The sequence below is a fragment of the Oncorhynchus mykiss genome, chromosome 7 (assembly GCF_057628025.1).
Source record: "Oncorhynchus mykiss isolate SJ-2025 chromosome 7, ASM5762802v1, whole genome shotgun sequence".
Classification (NCBI taxonomy): domain Eukaryota; kingdom Metazoa; phylum Chordata; class Actinopteri; order Salmoniformes; family Salmonidae; genus Oncorhynchus; species Oncorhynchus mykiss.
In genome coordinates, this window is record NC_143028.1 from 62,545,393 (window position 1) to 62,568,159 (window position 22,767).

Consider the following 22,767-nt stretch of genomic DNA (forward strand, 5'->3'; position numbering starts at 1 on the left):
CCATCCCAGCCTTGTGCAGGTCTACAATTTTATCCCTGATGTCCTTATACACCTCTCTGGTCTTGGCCATTGTGGAGAGGTTGGAGTCTGTTTGATTGAGTGTGTGGACAGGTGTCTTTTATACATGTAACGAGTTCAAACAGGTGCAGTTAATACAGGTAATGAGTGGAGAGCAGGAGGCTTCTTAAAGAAAAACTAACAGGTCTGTGAGAGCCGGAATTCTTACTGGTTGGTAGGTGATCAAATACTTATGTCATGTGATAAAATGCTAATTAATTACTTAAAAATCATACAATGTGATTTTCTGGATTTTTGTTTTAGATTCCGTCTCTCACAGTTGAAGTGTACCTATGAAAACAATTACAGACCTCTACGTGCTTTGTAGGTGGGAAAACCTGCAAAATCGGCAGTGTATTAAATACTTGTTCTCCCCACTGTGTATATACACTGCTCAAAAAAATAAAGGCAACACTTAAACAACACAATGTAACTCCAAATCAATCACATTTCTGTGAAATCAAACTGTCCACTTAGGAAGCAACACTGATTGACAATACATTTCACATGTTGTTGTGCAAATGGAATAGACAACAGGTGGAAATTATAGGCAATTAGCAAGACACCCCCAATAAAGGAGTGGTTCTGCAGGTGGTGACCACAGACCACTTCTCAGTTCCTATGCTTCCTGGCTGATGTTTTGGTCACTTTTGAATGCTGGCGGTGCTTTCACTCTAGTGGTAGCATGAGACGGAGTCTACAACCCACACAAGTGGCTCAGGTAGTGCAGCTCATCCAGGATGGCACATCAATGCGAGCTGTGGCAAGAATGTTTGCTGTGTCTGTCAGCGTAGTGTCCAGAGCATGGAGGCGCTACCAGGAGACAGGCCAGTACATCAGGAGACGTGTAGGAGGGCAACAACCCAGCAGCAGGACCGCTACCTCCGCCTTTGTGCAAGGATGAGCAGGAGGAGCACTGCCAGAGCCCTGCAAAATGACCTCCAGCAGGCCACAAATGTGCATGTGTCTGCTCAAACGGTCAGAAACAGACTCCATGAGGGTGGTATGAGGGCCCGACGTCCACAGGTGGGGGTTGTGCTTACATGTGCTTGCATTTGCCAGATACCACCAAGATTGGCAAATTCGTCACTGGTGCCCTGTGCTCTTCACAGATGAAAGGAGGTTCACACTGAGCATGTGACAGACGTGACAGAGTCTGGAGATGCCGTGGAGAACGTTCTGCTGCCTGCAACATCCTCCAGCATGACCGGTTTGGCGGTGGGTCAGTCATGGTGTGGGGTGGCATTTCTTTGGGGGGCCGTACAGCCCTCCATGTGCTCGCCAGAGGTAGCCTGACTGCCATTAGGTACCGAGATGAGATCCTCAGACCCCTTGTGAGACCATATGCTGGTGCGGTTGGCCCTGGGTTCCTCCTAATGCAAGACAATGCTAGACCTCATGTGGCTGGAGTGTGTCAGCAGTTCCTGCAAGAGGAAGGCATTGATGCTATGGACTGGCCCGCCCGTTCCCCAGACCTGAATCCAATTGAGCACATCTGGGACATCATGTCTCGCTCCATCCACCAACGCCGCGTTGCACCACAGACTATCCAGGAGTTGGCAGATGCTTTAGTCCAGGTCTGGGAGGAGATCATCCGCCACCTCATCAGGAGCATGCCCAGGAATGCTTTTCCAACAGTCTTGAAGGAGTTCCCACATATGCTGAGAACTTGTTTGCTGCTTTTCCTTCACTCTGTGGTCCAACTCATCCCAAACCATTTCTTCTGTGTTGAGGTCGGGTGGGTGTGGAGGCCAGGTCATCTGATGCAGCACTCCATCACTCTCCTTCTCGGTCAAATAGCCCTTACACAGCCTGGAGGTGTGTCGGGTCAATGTCCTGTTGAAAAAAAAATTATAGTCCCACTAAGTGCAAACCAGATGGGTTGGCGTATTGCTGCATAAACCCGCAAATTCAGACAAACAGAGGTGTAATGAGTTCACACTCAAAAATATGTCACATTTTTTACTGGATCTGGGATATTGTACACGTTTCGGCTTTACGGCGATCTTCAGTGTGTAGGTACAATTATTTTTAAATTCACAACAGCATTTGTAAGCAGCAGGTGCTTTTAATCAGGATTTCCACTCATATGCCAATCAGGGACGCGGACCCTCTCGTCTACCTCTATACAAATTATTCACCCAAAGGTACAGAATTATAGGGTATGGGAGTGGGCACGAAGGGAAACTCACACATGATCGCCCCAGGTGTCCACTCACCTAAATACGTCACATCAATTAATGAGATAGCCCACCACAATGGACATCAGGCAAAGTCGTTCATAAATATGTGGGGCCTGTTCTTGTATATGTGGGGCCTGCACCTGCTCGCCTGTCCAGCATCAATACTCTAGACGGCTCTGACTTAGAATACGTGGACAACTACAAATACCTAGGTGTCTGGTTAGACTGTAAACTCTCCTTCCAGACTCACATTAAGCATCTCCAATCCAAAATTAAATCTAGAATTGGCTTCCTATATACAAAGCATCCTTCACTCATGCTGCCAAACATACCCTCGTAAAACTGACCATCCTACCGATCCTCGACTTCGGTGATGTCATCTATAAAATAGCCTCCAACACTCTACTCAACAAACTGGATGCCGTCTATCACAGTGCCATCTGTTTTGTCACCAAAGCCCCATACACTACCCACCATTGCGACCTGTACGCTCTCGTTGGTTGGCCCTCGCTTCATACACGCCGCCAAACCCACTGGCTACAGGTCATCTACAAGTCTCTGCTAGGTAAAGCCCCACCTTATCTCATCTCACTGGTCACCATAGCAGCACCCACTCGTAGCACGCGCTCCAGCAGGTACAGTATATCTCACTGGTCACCCCCAAAGCCAATTCCTCCTTTGGTTGTCTTTCCTTCCATTTCTCTGCTGCCAATGACTGGAACGAACTGCAAAAATCTCTGAACCCTCACTAGCTTTAAGCACCAGCTGTCAGAGCAGATCACTGCACCTGTACATAGCCCATCTATCTACCTGCCTCATCCCCATACAGTATTTATGTATTTATCTTGCTCCTTTGCACCCCAGTATCTCTACTTGCACATTCATCTTCTGCACATCTCCCATTCCAGTGTTTAATTGCTATATTGTAATTACTTCACCACCATGGCCTATTTATTGCCTTAACTCCCTTATCTTACCTCATTTGCATTCACTACATATAGACTTTTTGTTTCTTTTGTTCTACTGTATTATTGACTGTTTTTGTTTATTCCATGTGTAACTCTGTGTTGTATGTGTCAAATTGCTACGCTTTATCTTGGCCAGGTCGCAGTTGCAAATGAGAACTTGTTCTCAACTAGCCTACCTGGTTAAATAAAGGTAAAATAAAAAAAATAATACGTCTAAATGTAGCTTATAGCAAGGAGGTGAAATCTAATTATTTGTTTAAACCGTATGGAGATACAGAATTAAATGTATATATCCACATAGCTCTTACATTTTTAGAATACCGACACAAAGCAATTAATTAATATGATGATTTTGTTCTATAAAGTGTCTCGGAACTGGCGAGGTGATATCTTGACATCTAATTGAAGATTTATATTCTCTAGATGTACTTTCAAGGCGGGGGATGTTTTTCCAATAAAAATCGTATTACAAGAACATTGTAACATAAGTCCTTTAGTAGCGCAAGTTATACATTACTTTATCTCATAGGTTCTAGAAGTCTGAGGGCATACAAAGTTACATGTCCTTATGGTGCTGCAAGAGGTACAAGATCTACAGGGGAAGCATCCTTTTATGAAGGCCTCTTTTCTCTCTCTGATCTGATTTAACCAAAATGTTTGATCGATTTCTTGATCGTTTATAGGTTAATAAAGGTGGACTCTGGAAAGCAGAATTTAAAGAGGAGTGTGATGATGTGCCAATATTTATTACAATAGACTTGATGTCATAACAGCTATCATTGAAAGTAAGTATATAGTTTACAGAAAACTGTTTATTCTGTTTTTGTTAGGATTTATTAAGTAACTGGCTCCTGTTCAAAATTTTAATTTGTTTTTTAGCTTTATCATGCCAGGTATCGGGGTATCCTCTCAAGTGAAAACGCTCAAGGAGAGAGAGAATTTGATTGTCTATCATATTCTTCTTCTGTATTACAGATGTGACGCAGTCTATGAAGTTGTCCTACTGGTAAACTTCTTTTTAGGGGGAGAGGGGGATAAATATCAGCTATCAATTTAGTATTTTTATCTGTAGGTTTTCTGTAAACTGTAGTACTTAGAAATTGTCTCTTCTTTGTAACAAGTACATCTAAGAAATGTATAGAGTTAATGGTATTTTCCATAGTGAAGGAAATTAATTGTATTCTAGAGTTAATGTAGTTAAGAAATTCATTTAATTTAATTTCGGAACCTGTCCAGCTCTGGCTGTAGAGCCGAAACATCTGTGTACACTACCCCTGATGTAGTAAAACATTTAAAACGTTGAATAATGAAGTAAGCTTTATGCAACTTATTTTTGAGTGCGAACCCATTACACCTCTACTCTGTCTGTCTGTCTGTCTGTCTGTCTGTCTGTCTGTCTGTCTGTCTGTCTGTCTGTCTGTCTGTCTGTCTGTCTGTCTGTCTGTCTGTCTGTCTGTCTCTTAGCCTTGTGGTAAATACAACCTTGAGTGGTGATCACTCTTTTCTCTGGTTATTTATCAATTGAAATGACCTCTGTTGTAATTAATTAAAATACTAAAGAGAGATGGCATTGGAAATTGCTTTAAATCTCCCATGTTGATCCATACATCTGATTTCGCATTAGGCACACCATGGGGCCAATTGGGCTCTGGTCAAAACTAGTCCACTATATAGGGAATAGGGATCCTCCATGTCTCATCCATGTAAATACCACATCTTTCAAAGCCTATCATAATTTGGTATTGAATGACTAGATGATAGATTGTCTGTGTCATCATTAGAATGCTTGGCTGCTCTTCTCTTCTTTTCTCGATTTAAAGTATGAAGTGTGTGTGTGTGTGTGTGTTTTCCAGTGAGCAGGGTCTGCCTGCTAATGAATGTGGATGCTAAACTTTCTGCCTGACTGTCCACCACTTCATCCCTCCACAGTTCTCCCGTGGCCGATTGGATTGACAGAATAGGTCAGGATGCCCCTTGGAGATCTAGAGGACGGGAATGGATGGAAAAAGAAGACGTCAGACATCAAAGAAAACTATGACTTCAAAGAAGTTCTGGGAACGTAAGTGTTCTGACACCACTGTTACAGTAATAGCTACATACAGTAAGTCTCAATGTATTGCTAGGAGAGAGATGTGCAAGAAGAAGTATATCACGTTTAGCGTAACAGAGAGATTAGTGCTCTTGGACATTATTGTATTTATTTCTAGTGTCTCAGTGAGAGCAGAGCATAGAGCAGCCAGGCCAAATGGCACAGTAACAGCAGCGTGTGAGAGGAACAAAGAGGGAAAATAAAAGAAGAAGACAAAGAAAAACAGGATGAGAAGACATTTTATTTAACCAGGAAACACCCTTGAGGATAGAATTTTCTTTTGCGAGGGTGACCGTGACCTGGATATCATTGAGGAAATAACACACATTTGGATATGATAATTGGTCCAAAATGTAACATATTTGGCCTTTTTCTGTTGCAAGACATCAAGCTGTGTCACGCCCTGACCTTAGTGACTGTTTTATTTCTCTATTTGGTTAGGTCAGGGTGTGATTTGGGGTGGGCATTCTATGTTGTTTGTTTCTATGTTTTGGCCGGGTATGGCTCAATCGTTGTCTCTGATTGGGAATCTTAGGCAGCCTTTTTTCCTTTTATCTTTGTTAGTGGCACTATAGCCCTAGTAAGCTTCACGGTCATTTTGTTGTTTCTTGTTTTGTTGGTGACATTTTAATTCAATAAAGAGAAAATGTACGCTCACCACGCTGCACCTTGGTCCGGTCATTTCCAAGACGACGTTCGTGGCAAGCTGCCATGGATACATTATGCTTTTACTTGGATGTTCTGAGGAGCAGAACCATAGAGATCATATCATTCATTACGAATGATATGATCTCTATGAGAACTCCATTATGTCTTTGAGTAGTTAAATTTAGAATGTGTACTTAAAAATGTATCCTTGTTTGCTCTCCCAAAGTGCGTGTGTGTGGGTGTGTAGCTTAGCATGCCTCTGCTTGGGGTAGAATGCAATGCACATAGTGGGTAATTTGAGGCTACGTTGGCAGATCCCCCTTGGAAAGAGTCATTATAAGGATGCCTGACTCGTCTCTCCTGCTAAAGGCAAGAGGTCTGACTGCTGCATTACTTTCACTGGCCTTGTCCAAATACCCATACTAGTGTACTACATACTTAAACTGCATGCTGTGTACTCATCAATACTATTTAGCACGTACAGTTTAGTAAAAAGTGTGCAGTATGACACGGCCGCAACACAGTAGCAGCTCCAGTCTGGCTGAGTAGGTGGTGCGGGGTCGAGTGCGAGTAGATTTTTCCAAATTCAACAGACATGCATTGCATTAACCAGCCTGATAATAGCCCATTTAGAAAATGATTCAGTTCTCTAAACTCGGAATAGAATAGGAATGGAGTTATTGGCTGGTTATAGGCAGTCTATCACAATCAACCTATACCCTTGTAGACCACATAGCCCATCTATCCTATTTATAAACGACTGAAGACAGAAATAGATAATTTGAGTGTGGAAAACTGTCATCAAGGCAACTTTGAAGAAGAATAAATCTGTTTGTTTAACACTTTTTTGTTTACCACATGATTCCATATTTGTTAAATCATAGTTTTAATGTCTTCGCTATTTTTCTACAATGTAGAAAATAGTAAAAAAAAATGGTGTGTGTATCCAAACTTTTGACTGATACTGTATATACAGTGCCTTGCGAAAGTATTCGGCCCCCTTGAACTTTGCGACCTTTTGCCACATTTCAGGCTTCAAATATAAAGATATAAAACTGTATTTTTTTTGTGAAGAATCAACAACAAGTGGGACACAATCATGAAGTGGAACGACATTTATTGGATATTTCAAACTTTTTTAACAAATCAAAAACTGAAAAATTGGGCGTGCAAAATTATTCAGCCCCCTTAAGTTAATACTTTGTAGCGCCACCTTTTGCTGCGATTACAGCTGTAAGTCGCTTGGGGTATGTCTCTATCAGTTTTGCACATCGAGAGACTGACAATTTTTCCCATTCCTCCTTGCAAAACAGCTCGAGCTCAGTGAGGTTGGATGGAGAGCATTTGTGAACAGCAGTTTTCAGTTCTTTCCACAGATTCTCGATTGGATTCAGGTCTGGACTTTGACTTGGCCATTCTAACACCTGGATATGTTTATTTTTGAACCATTCCATTGTAGATTTTGCTTTATGTTTTGGATCATTGTCTTGTTGGAAGACAAATCTCCCAGTCTCAGGTCTTTTGCAGACTCCATCAGGTTTTCTTTCAGAATGGTCCTGTAATTGGCTCCATCCATCTTCCCATCAATTTTAACCATCTTCCCTGTCCCTGCTGAAGAAAAGCAGGCCCAAACCATGATGCTGCCACCACCATGTTTGACAGTGGGGATGGTGTGTTCAGCTGTGTTGCTTTTACGCCAAACATGTTTTGCATTGTTGCCAAAAAGTTCAATTTTGGTTTAATCTTCCAGGTGGCTTGTGGCAAACTTTAAACGACACTTTTTATGGATATCTTTAAGAAATGGCTTTCTTCTTGCCACGCTTCCATAAAGGCCAGATTTGTGCGATATACGACTGATTGTTGTCCTATGGACAGAGTCTCCCACCTCAGCTGTAGATCTCTGCAGTTCATCCAGAGTGATCATGGGCTTCTTGGCTGCATCTCTGATCAGTCTTCTCCTTGTATGACCTGAAAGTTTAGAGGGACGGCCAGGTCTTGGTAGATTTGCAGTGGTCTGATACTCCTTCCATTTCAATATTATCGCTTGCACAGTGCTCCTTGGGATGTTTAAAGCTTGGGAAATCTTTTTGTATCCAAATCCGGCTTTAAACTTCTTCACAACAGTATCTCGGACCTGCCTGGTGTGTTCCTTGTTCTTCATGATGCTCTCTGCGCTTTTAACGGACCTCTGAGACTATCACAGTGCAGGTGCATTTATACGGAGACTTGATTACACACAGGCGGATTGTATTTATCATCATTAGTCATTTAGGTCAACATTGGATCATTCAGAGATCCTCACTGAACTTCTGGAGAGAGTTTGCTGCACTGAAAGTAAAGGGGCTGAATAATTTTGCACGCCCAATTTTTCAGTTTTTGATTTGTTAAAAAAGTTTGAAATATCCAATAAATGTCGTTCCACTTCATGATTGTGTCCCACTTGTTGCTGATTCTTCACAAAAAAATACAGTTTTATATCTTTATGTTTGAAGCCTGAAATGTGGCAAAAGGTCGCAAAGTTCAAGGGGGCCGAATACTTTCGCAAGGCACTGTAAATTAAATCAAATAGCCTAGTACACACACTTTTTGAATGTTCAAATCGAAAGTCTATTGCACAGAAAAATGTGGACAGTCGGGTGCATCACAAATTCAGAACCGCTGGACGCAGCCACATCCCAATGTAACAAGTGTTGAATTTCATGTTGTATAAATACACAAAATCTGAATAGTTTCCATGCCTGATATTAGTGTACATTCCTTTTGTTGTTGTAAGTGCCCTTTTTAACTTTGCACGATTCCTTCTCCTTCTGTATTCCCCCTCATAAACATCCTCTGCCCCTCTCACCTCTTCCCTGTCTACTGTACCTATGTGGAAGAGAGGAGTTGGTGCATAAGGGCAGCACAACATTCCATTTGTGGATGTTGTTTGTTTCTCTATCAGAGAATAAAAGATCAACACCAATCCTGAATCTTTGGTCATATGTAAGCCGATCAAAACACAACGCAGAGACAGTCTACACCGGTGACACTGAGTCCCTTTAAAGCTGTAGCCAACGAAGCAATACTTGTGATCATTTTAAGGAGAACAAAAACTACTTGGCCTACATTTGAACACCACCACAGAAGCTTTGCTATTATGTAGCCTTTTTTATGTAGCCTATAAATAAAAAAAAATCACATACTATAAAACGCTCTATTTTCGTATAATTAGAACGTGACATGATTACCACTATTTGTTGATTTTGGTAGTGCATCACGTGTCTAGTTGATCAGCTGTTGCCAAAGCCCAAATGAGTATGACATCCAGGCATTTAAAGTATACAACTTTTTCAAAATGTTGCATACTGTTAAAACTTCATTTTTTCGCACACTCAAACGGCCTACTATTTAGGACGCAGTATGGGTATTCGGAAACGGCCACTGTCTGATGCAGCCTCATTCAGACCATTTCCCTTTCTGTCCATGTGTTTGTGATCAGACTACAGAGCAACACTCGTATTTCATTTTTCAACTGCATTGTTTTGTTCGTAAGTTAGCACATATTTCTCAGTTGACATTTTAATGGTCCAAACCTTGAAGCACACATGAAGCCTACGATCATCACATTATGTTTTGGTCAGTTCACACAAGCCTATGCACCCCAATGGACCAGAAAATCAATTTCCAAGCAGAAAGCTGAACACAGCCCTTGGCATATGACTGATGGTTTGTATCTGGAGGGGACAGACTAGATTGAGTCTGACGGCGTGACACTAAGCAACAGGAGGACAGCATTGACTCCAGATGGTCAGGGATTGAGTCTCCACCTTTCCGCTCCCCCCCCACTAAAGCACCATGCAATGACCTAACACACATGCACTGGTGTTAACAGAGATATGGTGCTGTGTGTGGATGCTCACCACTGTCAGGAATCGCATATTAATAACAGGTGTTTCCCTGGGACAGGAATGGTTGGAGCAGGAGATAAATGGCCCTACTGCATGCAGCTCAAACAGGGTGACATGATAGTGGCTTTGTCCTCTGGTCAAAAGTAGTACACTGTATAGGGAATAGGGTGCCATTTGGGATGCAACCACTGTTGGTTGGATAATGAGGTGGTCCCTTACAGAATATCAGACCTGGTGTAGCCTGGACTCCAGCAATTCGCTGTGATGTCCTGTACTGTGAGACTAGAACTGGCGTAGCCAAGAGGAGTAAACTGAAGTAGTGAGTCAGAGTAAAGTCTGTGATATACAGTTACAGTATCACACCATATTTACCCCAATGTCACATCAATGTGAGAGAAGTAGAACATCACACTGCATCAATGCTAAACAGTGACAAAATAACATGAGCAATGATCTTCGTCCGCATATTTCAACCTTCCAGAGTTGTTCATTGTTATCTATTTCTTTCAGTAACATTGGATACAGAACTCAATACAGTGGTGTGGCGTCTGACAGAATATTAAGATATTATAAAAGTCTTATATAAGCAGGAGCCAGGAGGATAGCATTGCATTCTTCCTATGAAAACCTCATAGCAATCTTCCCTCCCTGTTGTCATGGTTCACAGTGAGACATGGCAGAGAGCAGAATATAATCCCACTGTATGTGTTGACGGAAAGCTGCTTACGCTCCCAGACAGATTACTGAATACAGCTTTATCTAGGAATGCAGGGTAGGGAGTTAATAGATTTATTTGGAAATGTTGTATTAAGTTCTTCTGGTTAAATCTTGACATTCCTCATGTGTTTACTCAGTGGAGGCTTTAGGATGAACTGTGCTGTCGGTTCTTGTCCTGTCCTGTGTCCGGTCCAGTCCCGTTCTATCCTTGTGGACTTGTGGGGTTGACGGAACAATGACCTCCAAATATCATTTGTTTTATGGATCCAGATGTTATCATTTACAGTGAGCACCAAAAGTATCTGGAACGGTGGGAAAGTGACAATTTTGCTGTTGTTTTAGTTCTGTACTCCAGCACTTTAGATTTAAATAATACAATGACTTGTTGTACATAGTCCCGCCATGTTAATGATGAGAGGCATGTCTTGGGGCTATGATATTTGTGCGTCTGTAACTTTCTCACCATCATTATTCACAATTCATTCAGGGCTATTCGTAATCAAGCAAGCCAACTTTGTTCAGCAATTAGCTTCGGCAAGCAGGTGTGCGACAGTGGCAAAGTTGGTTTCACTTTGGATTGCCTGTCTGAGGGGCTAGTTAGGGACCGTCAATAAATTACACTATGTAAATGGACAATATACATTTCATATTAATTTATACAAGCTTTTTAAGTCATTGAAATTTGGAGCTATTGAAATGTTTAAATATTGTCCCCTGTACATTTGTCTCTCCTCCGTGGCCCGGTAACCGATAAGTGGTCGAGGAGAGTGTCAATTAATTAAGGTGTCGATTACCTACTTTGGCAAGAATATTGTGCTTAGTGTGCAGCTGCGCACTGAATTGATGATTACTTGGGTGCTGCCAGCTGTGGGCATATGGGCAGGATTTTTTTTTAAACAACCCAAGGAAAACTGGCCTACCCTTTATTCCTTGACAAACTATTTTTTCTAGTCATCTTGCTAATCTCAGTTTTGAACTAAACTGATTTTATGACCAACATTATCCTTATATTATTATCATTATATTATTTTTATACTAGGATAAATATTTCTAACTCATATCGATGCCACATAGGCCCATTTTAACCAGAGTTTTTCGGTTCAGTTGCACTTTAAATCTACACTGTCTGCTAAAAAAAGGAGGTTTCATTTACCCCGATGATAATACCCACCAGAATGTCTTCAAAGATGTTGACAGTGACCAGGAACACTTAGTGAGCTTTAGAGAGCAGCAATTCAGTGCCCGACGATGGTTGCAATTTAAATCAGCTGTGCCGGTGATATTATGTTGTATTAATGGTTTAACGAGAGTTTACCTCATTTTAATATGCTGGCCAGTGCTGGTTGCAATTGACCCTGTGTGTTTATAGCCAGGTCTAGTACTAAGCATTAGGAAGAATAGGGTTAGTATGTTCCATGGTAGACTACTGTTTCTCTTCATTCTCCCAACCAAATGTGCTATTTTGTTATTTTTTTTTTGCGTTTTGTGTAACTTATTTTTTAACTTATTGTATAAATAATGTTGCTGCTACCATCTCTTATGACCGAAAATAACTTCTGGACATGAGAACAGCTGGAAGACTGGAAGAACTCACCGCGGACTGGAAGAAACCTTTTTCTTTAATGAGTCCGTCGAGAAGGATATCATGCTTTTAATGGAACAGGCCCAGATCCATGCCTTTTGCATGAAGAAAAGATGCAGGAAAAGGGGCCGCAAATCAGGCAGCCTTCTGAGAATCTGTAGGTAGTGAAGCGAGTAAACTCCCACTGCCATCCGTTCTTCTTGCTAACGCGCAATCATTGGAAAATAACATTGATGATGCACGATTAAGATGATCCTACCAACGGGACATCAAATACTGTAACATCTTATGTTTCACTAAGACGTGGGTGAACAACAATACGGACAATATAGAGCTAGCGGGATTCTCTATGCACCGGCAGAACAGAGACGCTACCTCTAGTAAGGCGAGGGGTGTGTGTGTCTATTTGTCAATAACAGCTGGTGCGCGATGTCTAATATTAAATAAGTCTTGAGGTATGCTCGCCTGAGGTAGAGTACCTTATGATAAGCTGTAGACCACACTATCTACCAAGAGAGTTCTCACCTATATTATTCATAGCGTCTATTTACCACCACAGAACGAAGCTAGCACTAAGACCGCTCTCAATCAACTCTATAAGGCCATAAGCAAATAAGAAAATGCTCACCCAGAAGCGGCGCTCCTAGTGGCCAGGGACTTTAATGGAGGCAAACTTAAATCAGAAAATCCTAGACCACCTTTACTCCACACACAGAGATGCATACAAAGCCCCCCCCCCCCGCCCTCCATTTGGCAAATCTGACCATAATTCTATCCTCCTGATTCCTGCTTACAAGCAAAAACAAAAGCAGGAAGTACCAGTGACTCGCTCAATACGGAAGTGGTCAGATGACACGGATTCTACATTCTACGTCGTCCCCACAGTGACTGTGCGTACATATCCCAACCAGAAGCCATGGATTACAGGCAACATCCGCATTGAGCTAAAGGCTAGAGCTGCTGCTTCTAAGGAGCGGGAGACTAATATGGACGCATATAAGAAATCTCGCTATGCCCTCAGACGAACAATCAAACAAGCAAAGCGTCAATACAGGAATAAGATTGAATCCTACTACACCGGCTCTGACACTCGTCAGATGTGGCAGGGTTTGAAAACTATTACGGATTACAAAGGGAAACCCAGATGCGAGCTGCCCAGCGACGCTAGCCTACCAGATGAGCTAAATGCCTTTTTATGCTCGCTTCGAGGTAAGCAACACTGAAGCATGCACGAGAGCACCAGCTGTTCTGGATGACAGTGTGATAACATTCTCGGTAGCCGATATGAACAGAACCTTTAAGCAGGTCAACATTCACAAAGCCGCTGGGCCAGATGGATTACCAGGACGTGTACTCAAAACATGCTCGGACCAACCTCTCCCTGACTGAGTCTGTAATACCTACATGTTTCAAGCAGACCACCATATTCCCTGTGACCAAGGAAGCGAAAGTAACCTGCCTAAATGATTACCGCCCCGTGGCACTCACATCGGTAGCCATGAAGTGCTTTGAAAGACTGGTCATGGCTCACATCATCAGCATTCTCCTGGACACCCTAAACCCACTCTAATTTGCATACCGCCGTAACAGATCCACAGATGACGCCATCTCAATCGCACTCCACACTGCCCTTTCTCACCTGGACAAAAGGAACACCTATGTGAGAATGCTGTTCATTGACTACAGCTCAGCGTTCAACACCATAGTGCCCACGAAGCTCATCACTAAGCTAAGGAGACTAAACATCTCCCTCTGCAACTGGATCCTGGACTCTCAGGTGGTAAAAGTATGCAATAACACGTCTGCCACGCTGATCCTTAACACTGGGGCCCCTCAGGGGTGCGTGCTTAGTCCCCTCCTGTACTCCCTGTTCACCCATGACTGTGTGGCCAAACATGACTCCAACACCATCATTAAGCTGGCTGATGACACAACAGTGGTAGGTCTGATCACAGACAACGATGAGACAGCCTATATGGAGGAGGTCAGAGAACTGGCAGTGTGGTGCCAGGACAACAACCTCTCTCTCAATGTGAGCAATACAAAGGAGCTGATCGTGGACTACAGGAAAAGGCAGGTCGAAAAGGCCGCTGTTAACATCGACCGGGCTGTAGTGGAGCGGGTCAATAGTTTCAAGTTCCTTGGTGTCCACATCACCAACAAACTATCATGGTCCAAACATACCAAGACAGTAGCGAAGAGGGCACGTCAAAACCTTTTCCCCCTCAGGTGACTGAAAAGATTTGGCATGGGTCCCCAGATCCTTAAAAGGTTCTACAGCTGTACCTTCGAGAGCTGGTTGCATCACCGCCTGGTATGGCAACTGCTTGGCATCTGACCGTAAGATGATACAGAGGGTAGTGCAAATGGCCCAGTACATCACTGGGGCCAAGCTTCCTGCCATCCAGGCCATACAATAGGCGGTGTCTGAGGAAAGCCCATAAAATGGTCAGAGACTCAAGTCACCCAAGTTAAAGACTGTTTTCTCTGCTACCGTGTGGCAAGCGGTACCAGATCACCAAGTCTAGGACCAAAGGGCTCCTCAGCAGCTTCCCCCAAGCCATAAGACTGTTGAACAATTAATAAAATCGCCACATTTGATCCCTTGCTGATTTTGTACGTTTGCCCACTGACAAAGAAATTATCAGTCTATAATTTTAATGGTAGGTTTATTTGAAATGTGAGAGAGAGAATAACAACAAATATCCAGAAAAACTCATGTCAAAAATGTTATAAACTGATTTGCATTTTAATGAGGGAAATAAGTATTTGACCCCGTCTCAATCAAACAGATTTCTGGCTCCCAGGTGTCTTTTATACAGGTAACGAGCTGAGATTAGGAGCACACTCTTAAAGGGAGTGCTCCTAATCTCAGTCTGTTACCTGTATAAAATACCCCTGTCCACAGAAGCAATCAATCAATCAGATTCCAAACTCTCCACCATGGCCAAGCCCAAAGAGCTCTCCAAGGGAGAGACCTACACTTGTAGACCATGTCAGGGACAAGATTGTAGACCTACACAAGGCTGGAATGGGCTACAAGACCATCGCCAAGCAGCTTGGTGAGAAGGTGACAACAGTTGGTGCGATTATTCGCGAATGGAAGAAACACAAAAGAACTGTCAATCTCCCTCGGCTTGGGACTCCATGCAAGATCTCACCTCGTGGAGCTGCAATGATCATGAGAACGGTGAGGAATCAGCCCAGAGCTACACGGGAGGATCTTGTCAATGATCTCATGGCAGCTGGGACCATAGTCACCAAGAAAACAATTGGTAACACACTACGCCGTGAAGGACTGAAATCCTGCAGCGCCCCCCTGCTCAAGAAAGCACATATGCATGCCCGTCTGAAGTTTGTCAATGAACATCTGAATGATTCAGAGGCCAACTGGGTGAATACTTTCATAAACCACTGTACATCACAGAGGGTTAGGGACTTTCCAAGGATCCCAGATAGCACTAATGACAGTGTTTTTTATTTTTCAGACTCACTAGGCTACTTTAAAACTCTAGCCAGCTTATGGTGATTTTTGGACAAATTTTTCTCTGTTTGTTTTACTTTTAGCCAATCAGTTGTCAATGCCTAATGGAAACAAAGATCCATGCATGTCTTAACTGTTTGCACTGCTCTGAGATCATAACCATCTGGTTGTCTTGACAACAGCAAGAGAGAGTTTCCATATGGATTTTCTCCAGTCAGCCAGTCACTATGGATGCAGAAGTACATTTTTTTGGCAGGCAGATACATGTGTAGTAAGGCACGTGAGATCCCCTCTCCTGTTGACTCAAGCTCTCCTAATTGGGACTGTCTAAAGGATGGGACTGGTTGTCAGCCGGAGTGTTTATCTTCTTTCTGAAGGCTGTAAATGAAGGGAGGAGAGGAGAGGAAGGGGGAGGGGGGAGGCGAGTGGGAGGAGGTAAGATAGGTGGAAGGAGGGGGGTGAGAGAGATGCAAGCTGTCAGACTACTCCTCTGTTTAGCTCCATCCCCCCATGAAAATTACTCCTGCATTAAAGTAATAAAGAAATGACAGTAGAAGATAATGTCATTCCACAGCAGCACGGTAAGTCATAAGGGATACTGACGTATGTTTGGGAGTTGGGACAAAATCGCTCTAATATGCATGATGAACTAATCATCACTCTCTGAAAACACCCATTGCTATGCTAGCTGGTGAGTTAACATGAGAAACGTCAGGTCCACAGGAGCAGTGATACAGCATGTCTGTTCTTGGAACAGTAGCTGTAGGAAACACAATAGCATCGTTAGACACTGAATGGTCTGGTGCTAGTGGGTGGTGATGTTTGTGTTGTTGCATTATAATGTTCAAAACAGTCCAGGTGGGAGAAATGGATTTGAGGAGTTAGGTTGAAATGGTTTGGAGGGCAGGGATCATGTGCCCACACGTGAACACTAATACAAATGTATGAACACACACACACACACACACATAGACAAAAAAGAAAGTATATCATGTTTTGGCGTAGGAAAATGTTCTCTATGGAAGACGAAAAGAGAGAGAGATGACTGGGAGAGGATCAGGGAGATATGTAGAGGAGATGTTGGATTGAGGATGGGTGAGGCAGGGTTGCGAGGTGGTCTGGGCTGGAGGGAAGCACCTGAATCATGTGGAATCGATAAACTGATGGATGGCTGTGGCCAAGGGAGGGATCCCCCCTTCCTCTAAATCATTTCCCTCCCAGGCTCTAACCCTCCCTACCCTCTACTCCTGATAGACAGCTCAGAACCTCAGCATATTTGCCAACCTCAGCAAACATCCATTTTTATATTATTTATTTATTTAACCTCTATTTAGCTAGGCAAGTCAGTTAAGAACAAATTCTTATTTACAATTACGACCTACCAGAAGGCAAAAGGCCTCCTGCGGGGACGGGGGCTGGGATTAAAAATATAGGACAAAACACACATTATGACAAGAGAGACACCATAACACTACATAAAAAGAGACCTAAGACAACAACATTGCATGGCAGCAACACATGAAAACACAGCATGGTAGCGACACAACATGACAACAACATGGTAGCAGCACAACACGGCAGCAGCACAGAACATGGTACAAACATTATTGGGCACAGACAACAGCACAAAGGGCAAGAAGGTAGAGACAACAATACATCAGGCGAAGCAGCCACAACTGTCAGTAAGAGTGTCCATGATTGAGTCTTTGAAGAGATGGAGATAAACGGTCCAGTTTGAGTGTTTGTTGCAGCTCGTTCCAGTCGCTATCTGCAGCGAACTGAAAAGAGGAGCGACCCAGGGATGTTTGTGCTTTGGGGACCTTTAACAGAATGTGACTGGCAGAACAGGTGGAGGATGAGGGCTGCAGTAGGTATTTCAGATAGGGGCGAGTGAGGCCTAAGAGGGTTTTTATAAATAAGCATCAACCAGTGGGTCTTGCAACAGGTATACAGAGTTGTACAGTTTACAGAGGAGTATAGAGTGCATTGATGAGTCCTATAAGTAGCATTGGTGGCAAATCTGATGGCCGAATGGTAAAGAACATCTAGCCGCTCAAGAGCACCCTTACCTGCCGATCTATAAATTACATTTTTGTAATCTAGCATGGGTAGGATGGTCATCTGAATCAGGATTAGTTTGGCAGCTGTGGTGAAAGAGAAGCGATTACAATAGAGGAAACCAAGTCTAGATGTAACCTTAGTCTGCAGCTTTGATATGTGCTGAGAGAAGGACAGTGTACCATCTAGCCATACTCCCAAGTACTTATATGAGGTGACTACCTCAAGCTCTAATCCCTCGGAGGTAGTAATCACAACGGTGCGGAGATGGGCATTCTTCTCACCAAACCACATGACCTTTGTTTTGGAGGTGTTCAGAACAAGGTTAAGGGCAGAGAAAGCTTGTTGGAGAGCCTTTAACACAAAATCTGGGGCGGGGGGATATAAATACATATAAATTGATGAGAGAGCTTCCTACTGCTTGAGCTATGTTGTTTATGTAAATTGACAAGAGAGTGGGGCCTAGGATCAAGCCTTGGGGTACTCCCTTGGTGACAGGCAGTGGCTGAGACATCAATAGGAGAGAGATGGATTGGAGCCGGCTTTTTGCTGGGGAGGCTGCAGCTAGCTACATTATTACCTTACTGGCTGTATCACAAATGGAACACTCTTTAAATCAAATCAAATCAAATGTATTTATATTGCCCTTCGTACATCAACTGATATCTCAAAGTGCTGTACAGAAACCCAGCCTAAAACCCCAAACAGCAAGCAATGCAGGTGTAGAAGCACGGTGGCTAGGAAAAACTCCATAGAAAGGCCAAAACCTAGGAAGAAACCTAGAGAGGAACCAGGCTATGTGTGGTGGCCAGTCCTCTTCTGGCTGTGCCGGGTGAAGATTATAACAGAACATGGCCAAGATGTTCAAATGTTCATAAATGACCAGCATGGTCCAATAATAATAAGGAAGAACAGTTGAAACTGGAGCAGCAGCACGGCCAGGTGGACTGGGGACAGCAAGGAGTCATCATGTCAGGTAGTCCTTAGGCATGGTCCTAGGGCTCAGGTCCTCCGAGAGAGAGAAAGAAAGAGAGAAAGAGAGAATTAGAAAGAGCATACTTAAATTCACACAGGACACCGGATAGGACAGGAGAAGTACTCCAGATATAACAAACTCGCCAAACTCGCCCCACTCGCCCCTATCTGAGATACCTACTGCAGCCCTCATCCTCCACCTGTTCTGCCATCTGTCGTTCTGCCCCTGAACAGGCAGTTAACCCACTGTTCCTAGGCCGTCAATGAAAATAAGAATTTGTTCTGAACTGACTTGCCTAGTAAAATAAAGGTAAAATAAACAGTGCCCCATTGTGGCGTTGAGGTTATAGTATGGGCAGGCATTATCTACGGACCACGAACACAATTGCATTTATCGATTTTAATTTGAATGCACATAGATACCGTGATGAGATCCTGAGGCCCATTGTTGTGCCATTCATCCGCCACCATCACCTCATGTTTCAGCATGATAACGCACGGCCCAATGTTGCAAGGATCTGTGCACAATTCCTGCAAGCTGAAAATGTCCCAGTTCTTCCATGGCCTGCATCCTCACCAGACATGTCACCCATTGACCATGTTCAGGATGCTCTGGATTTTGTGTACGGTAGCGTGTAGCGTGTTCCAGTTCTCGACAATATTTAGCAACTTCGCTAAATAATTGAATAGTGGAACAACATTCCGCAGGCCATAATCAACAGCCTGATCAACTCTATGCGAAGGAGATGTGTCACCCTGCATGAGGCAAGTGGTGGTCACACCAGATACTGACTGGTTTTCTGATCCACGCCCTACCTTTTTTTTAAGGTATCTGTGACCAACAGATGCGTGTCTGAATTCCCAGTCATGTGAAATCTATAGATTATGGCCTAATAAATTCATTTAATTTGACTGATTTTCTCATATGAACTGAACTCAGTACAATCTTTGAAATTGTTGCATGTTGCATTTTATTTTTCTGTTCACTATGTAGTTTTGACTGGTATATAAATTTGCATTTAGCTCGCAGCACTTGTTGGATTTGTTAGTTAATGAAGCTTTTATAGAGTAGGGAAGACATCACCACACCTACATTAGTTTTTCATGTGGACCCTAAATACAAATTGGTATAGTTACACATATTGGCACTGGCCACTACAATATTTTGGTAATAGGAGAGTCCAATAGGAGAGTACTCAGCTTCCGGCGCCGAGAGAGATGGCCACCTCGCTTCGCGTTCCTAGGAAACTATGCAGTTTTTTGTTTTTTTTACGTGTTATTTCTTGCATTGATACCCCAGGTCATCTTAGGTTTCATTACATACAGTCGGGAAGAACTACTGAAAATAAGAGCAACGTCAACTCACCATCAGTATGACCAGGAATATGACTTTCCCGGAACGGATCCTGTGTTCTGCCTTTCAACCAGGACAACGGATTGGATCCCAGCCTGCGACCCAAAACAAAGACGTCGTAAAAGAGGGGCACATCGCGCACCACTCCCTAGCATACTTTTCGCCAATGTCCAGTCACTTGACAACAAGGTTGATGAAATCCGAGCAAGGGTAGCATTCCAGAGGGACATCAGAGACTGTAACGTTCTTTGCTTCACGGAAACATGGCTCACTCGAGAGACGCTAACGGAATCGGTGCAGCCAGCTGGTTTCTCCACGCATCGCGCCGACAGAAACAAACATCTTTCTGGTAAGAAGAAGGGCGGGGGCGTATGCCTTATGGTTAACGAGACGTGGTGTGGTCACAACAACATACAGGAACTCAAGTCCTTCTGTTCACCTGATTTAGAATTCCTCACAATCAAATGTCGACCGCATTATCTACCAAGGGAATTCTCTTAGATTATAATCACAGCCGTATATATTCCTTCCCAAGCAGACACATCGATGGCTCTGAACGAACTTTATTTGACTCTTTGCAAACTGGAAACCACATATCCTGAGGCTGCACATCGATTGCGCAACCAGGGCTGGTAAAACCTTGGATCATTGCTATTCTAACTTCCGCGATGCATATAAGGCCCTCCCCTGCCCTCCTTTCGGAAAAGCTGACCACGACTCCATTTTGTTGCTCCCTGCCTACAGACAGAAGCTAAAACAAGAAGCTCCCGCGCTGGTCGACAGTATAAAATCCCTTGGATAGGTCTATAAATATGGCAGCACAGTGATTCCTATAATCTAAGCAATTTAACAAATTATTTAAGACAAGTGTAGTTGCTGAAGCGGTGCTATGTCCAGGTCTAAAACCAGATTGGTGCACATTATTAAGAATATAATTTGAAGTTAAAAAATCTCTTAGCTGAGAGTTTGCCAGTTATTCCAATTTTTTTGCAAGGCAATATAGTATAGAAATTGGGCAGAAGTTACACAAAGGTTCTACAATGAGGTGGCAGAAAGCTGCAGTGGAAAAGGATCAAACAAATCAGCTCCTGTGGATTTTTTTACATACATTTTTTGCAAGGCAGTTGCATCATTGTCTTAAAATTGTTAAAATTAAGAAAAATAAGTGAGTGCTTGGAAGTGCATCATTCTCTGCTATCTGTTTAGAGGTGAAAAAAAGACTCCCTCTAGTGGAACTTTCAGAGTAATTTCAAAAACCATTCTTTCAAATAGGTGACTTGCTGAGGCAAAATGCTTATCAACTGTCATTTTTGTCTGATATGGGACCAGAGGTGGTCCTAACCCGCTGTGGCAATGAGGGGTGGAGTTTTGTTTAAAAGATTTTTACCACTTTTCAGAAGTGAGCTAGATTTCCACCACATTCAGACACACAATTCCAGAAGTATGTTAACTTTGCTTTTCTAACCAGAGTAAGATATCTATTTCTCAAGTGTTTGAAGAATTAGAATTAGAATCAGTCAATCTAGCCTTAGGCCAAGCTACATTTCTTTCATGAAATCTTTGACAATACATGCGTGAACAATGGGTTAGATCTGTCCCTTCCCCTTCATCTTTTATATGGGGCATGCTTACCTGCAACAGAGTTAAACAGAGAGGTATAACCTTTAAGGGCCTGATCCGAATCAGAGATAGAGGACACACCCTCCCAATCATACAACCCCAGGTCATACAGGAAATGTTGCTAATTGAAAGTAAAAAAATGTATCCTTATAATAATGTGCGGAAGTGATTTAATATTGAATTCTTAATATGTAATAATAATATACATTTAATAGTTTATCTCTAATGCAGGTAATTGGACAATGGTCACTGAGCTCATTAGCAAAGATTCCATTGGCTATACACTTTTGAGGAGCATTTTTCAGAATGATATCCAAAATAATAGATTTGAAAAAGTTAGTTTTCTCAGTTCAAATACACTACATGACCAAAAGTATGTAGACACCTGCTCGTCGAACATCTCATTCCAAAATCATGGGAATTATTATGTAGTTGGTACCCCTTTGCTGCTATAACAGCCCCTTCTCTTCTATGAAGGCTTTCCACTAGATGTTGGAACATTTCTGCGGGGACTTGCTTTTGTTCAGACACGAGCATTAGTGAGGTTGGGTACTGATGTTGGGCGGTTAGACCTGGCTCGCAGTTGGCGTTCCAATTCATCCCAAAGTAGTTTGATGGAGTTGAGGTCAGGGCTCTGTGCAGGCCAGTAAAGTTCTTCCACACCGATCTCGACAAACCATTTCTGTATGGACCTCACTTTGTGCATGTGGGCATTGTCATGCTGAAACAGGAAAGGCCCTTCCCCAAACTGTTTTTATTTGTATTTATTATGGATCCCCATTAGCTGCTGCCAAACCTTCCTTCTAACCTTCCTGGGGTCCAGCAAAATTAAGGCAGTTTATACAATTTTAATAACGAGAGATGGTGAGAGAGAGAGTGGTGAGAGAGAGAGTGGTGAGCGAGAGAGTGGTGAGCGAGAGAGTGGTGAGCGAGAGAGTGGCGAGCGAGAGAGAGTGGTGAGGGAGAGAGAGTGGTGAGGGAGAGAGAGTGGTGAGCGAGAGAGAGTGGTGAGCGAGAGAGAGTGGTGAGCGAGAGAGAGTGGTGAGGGAGAGAGAGTGGTGAGGGAGAGAGAGTGGTGAGCGAGAGAGAGTGGTGAGCGAGAGAGAGTGGTGAGCGAGAGAGAGTGGTGAGCGAGAGAGAGTGGT

The 22,767-nt window shown here is 43.1% G+C and overlaps 1 protein-coding gene across 1 annotated transcript in view; it reads left to right on the top strand.

Moving 5' to 3' along the window:
* Positions 1–22,767, top strand: part of LOC110528342 (calcium/calmodulin-dependent protein kinase type 1-like) — a 38,237-nt gene that overhangs the window by 3,691 nt on the left and 11,779 nt on the right. The window contains exon 2 of the mRNA XM_036983921.2: positions 5,138–5,267. Within this exon, the coding sequence (XP_036839816.1) occupies positions 5,176–5,267 (92 nt within the window). The 5' untranslated portion in view covers positions 5,138–5,175. The remainder of the gene's footprint in view (positions 1–5,137; positions 5,268–22,767) is intronic.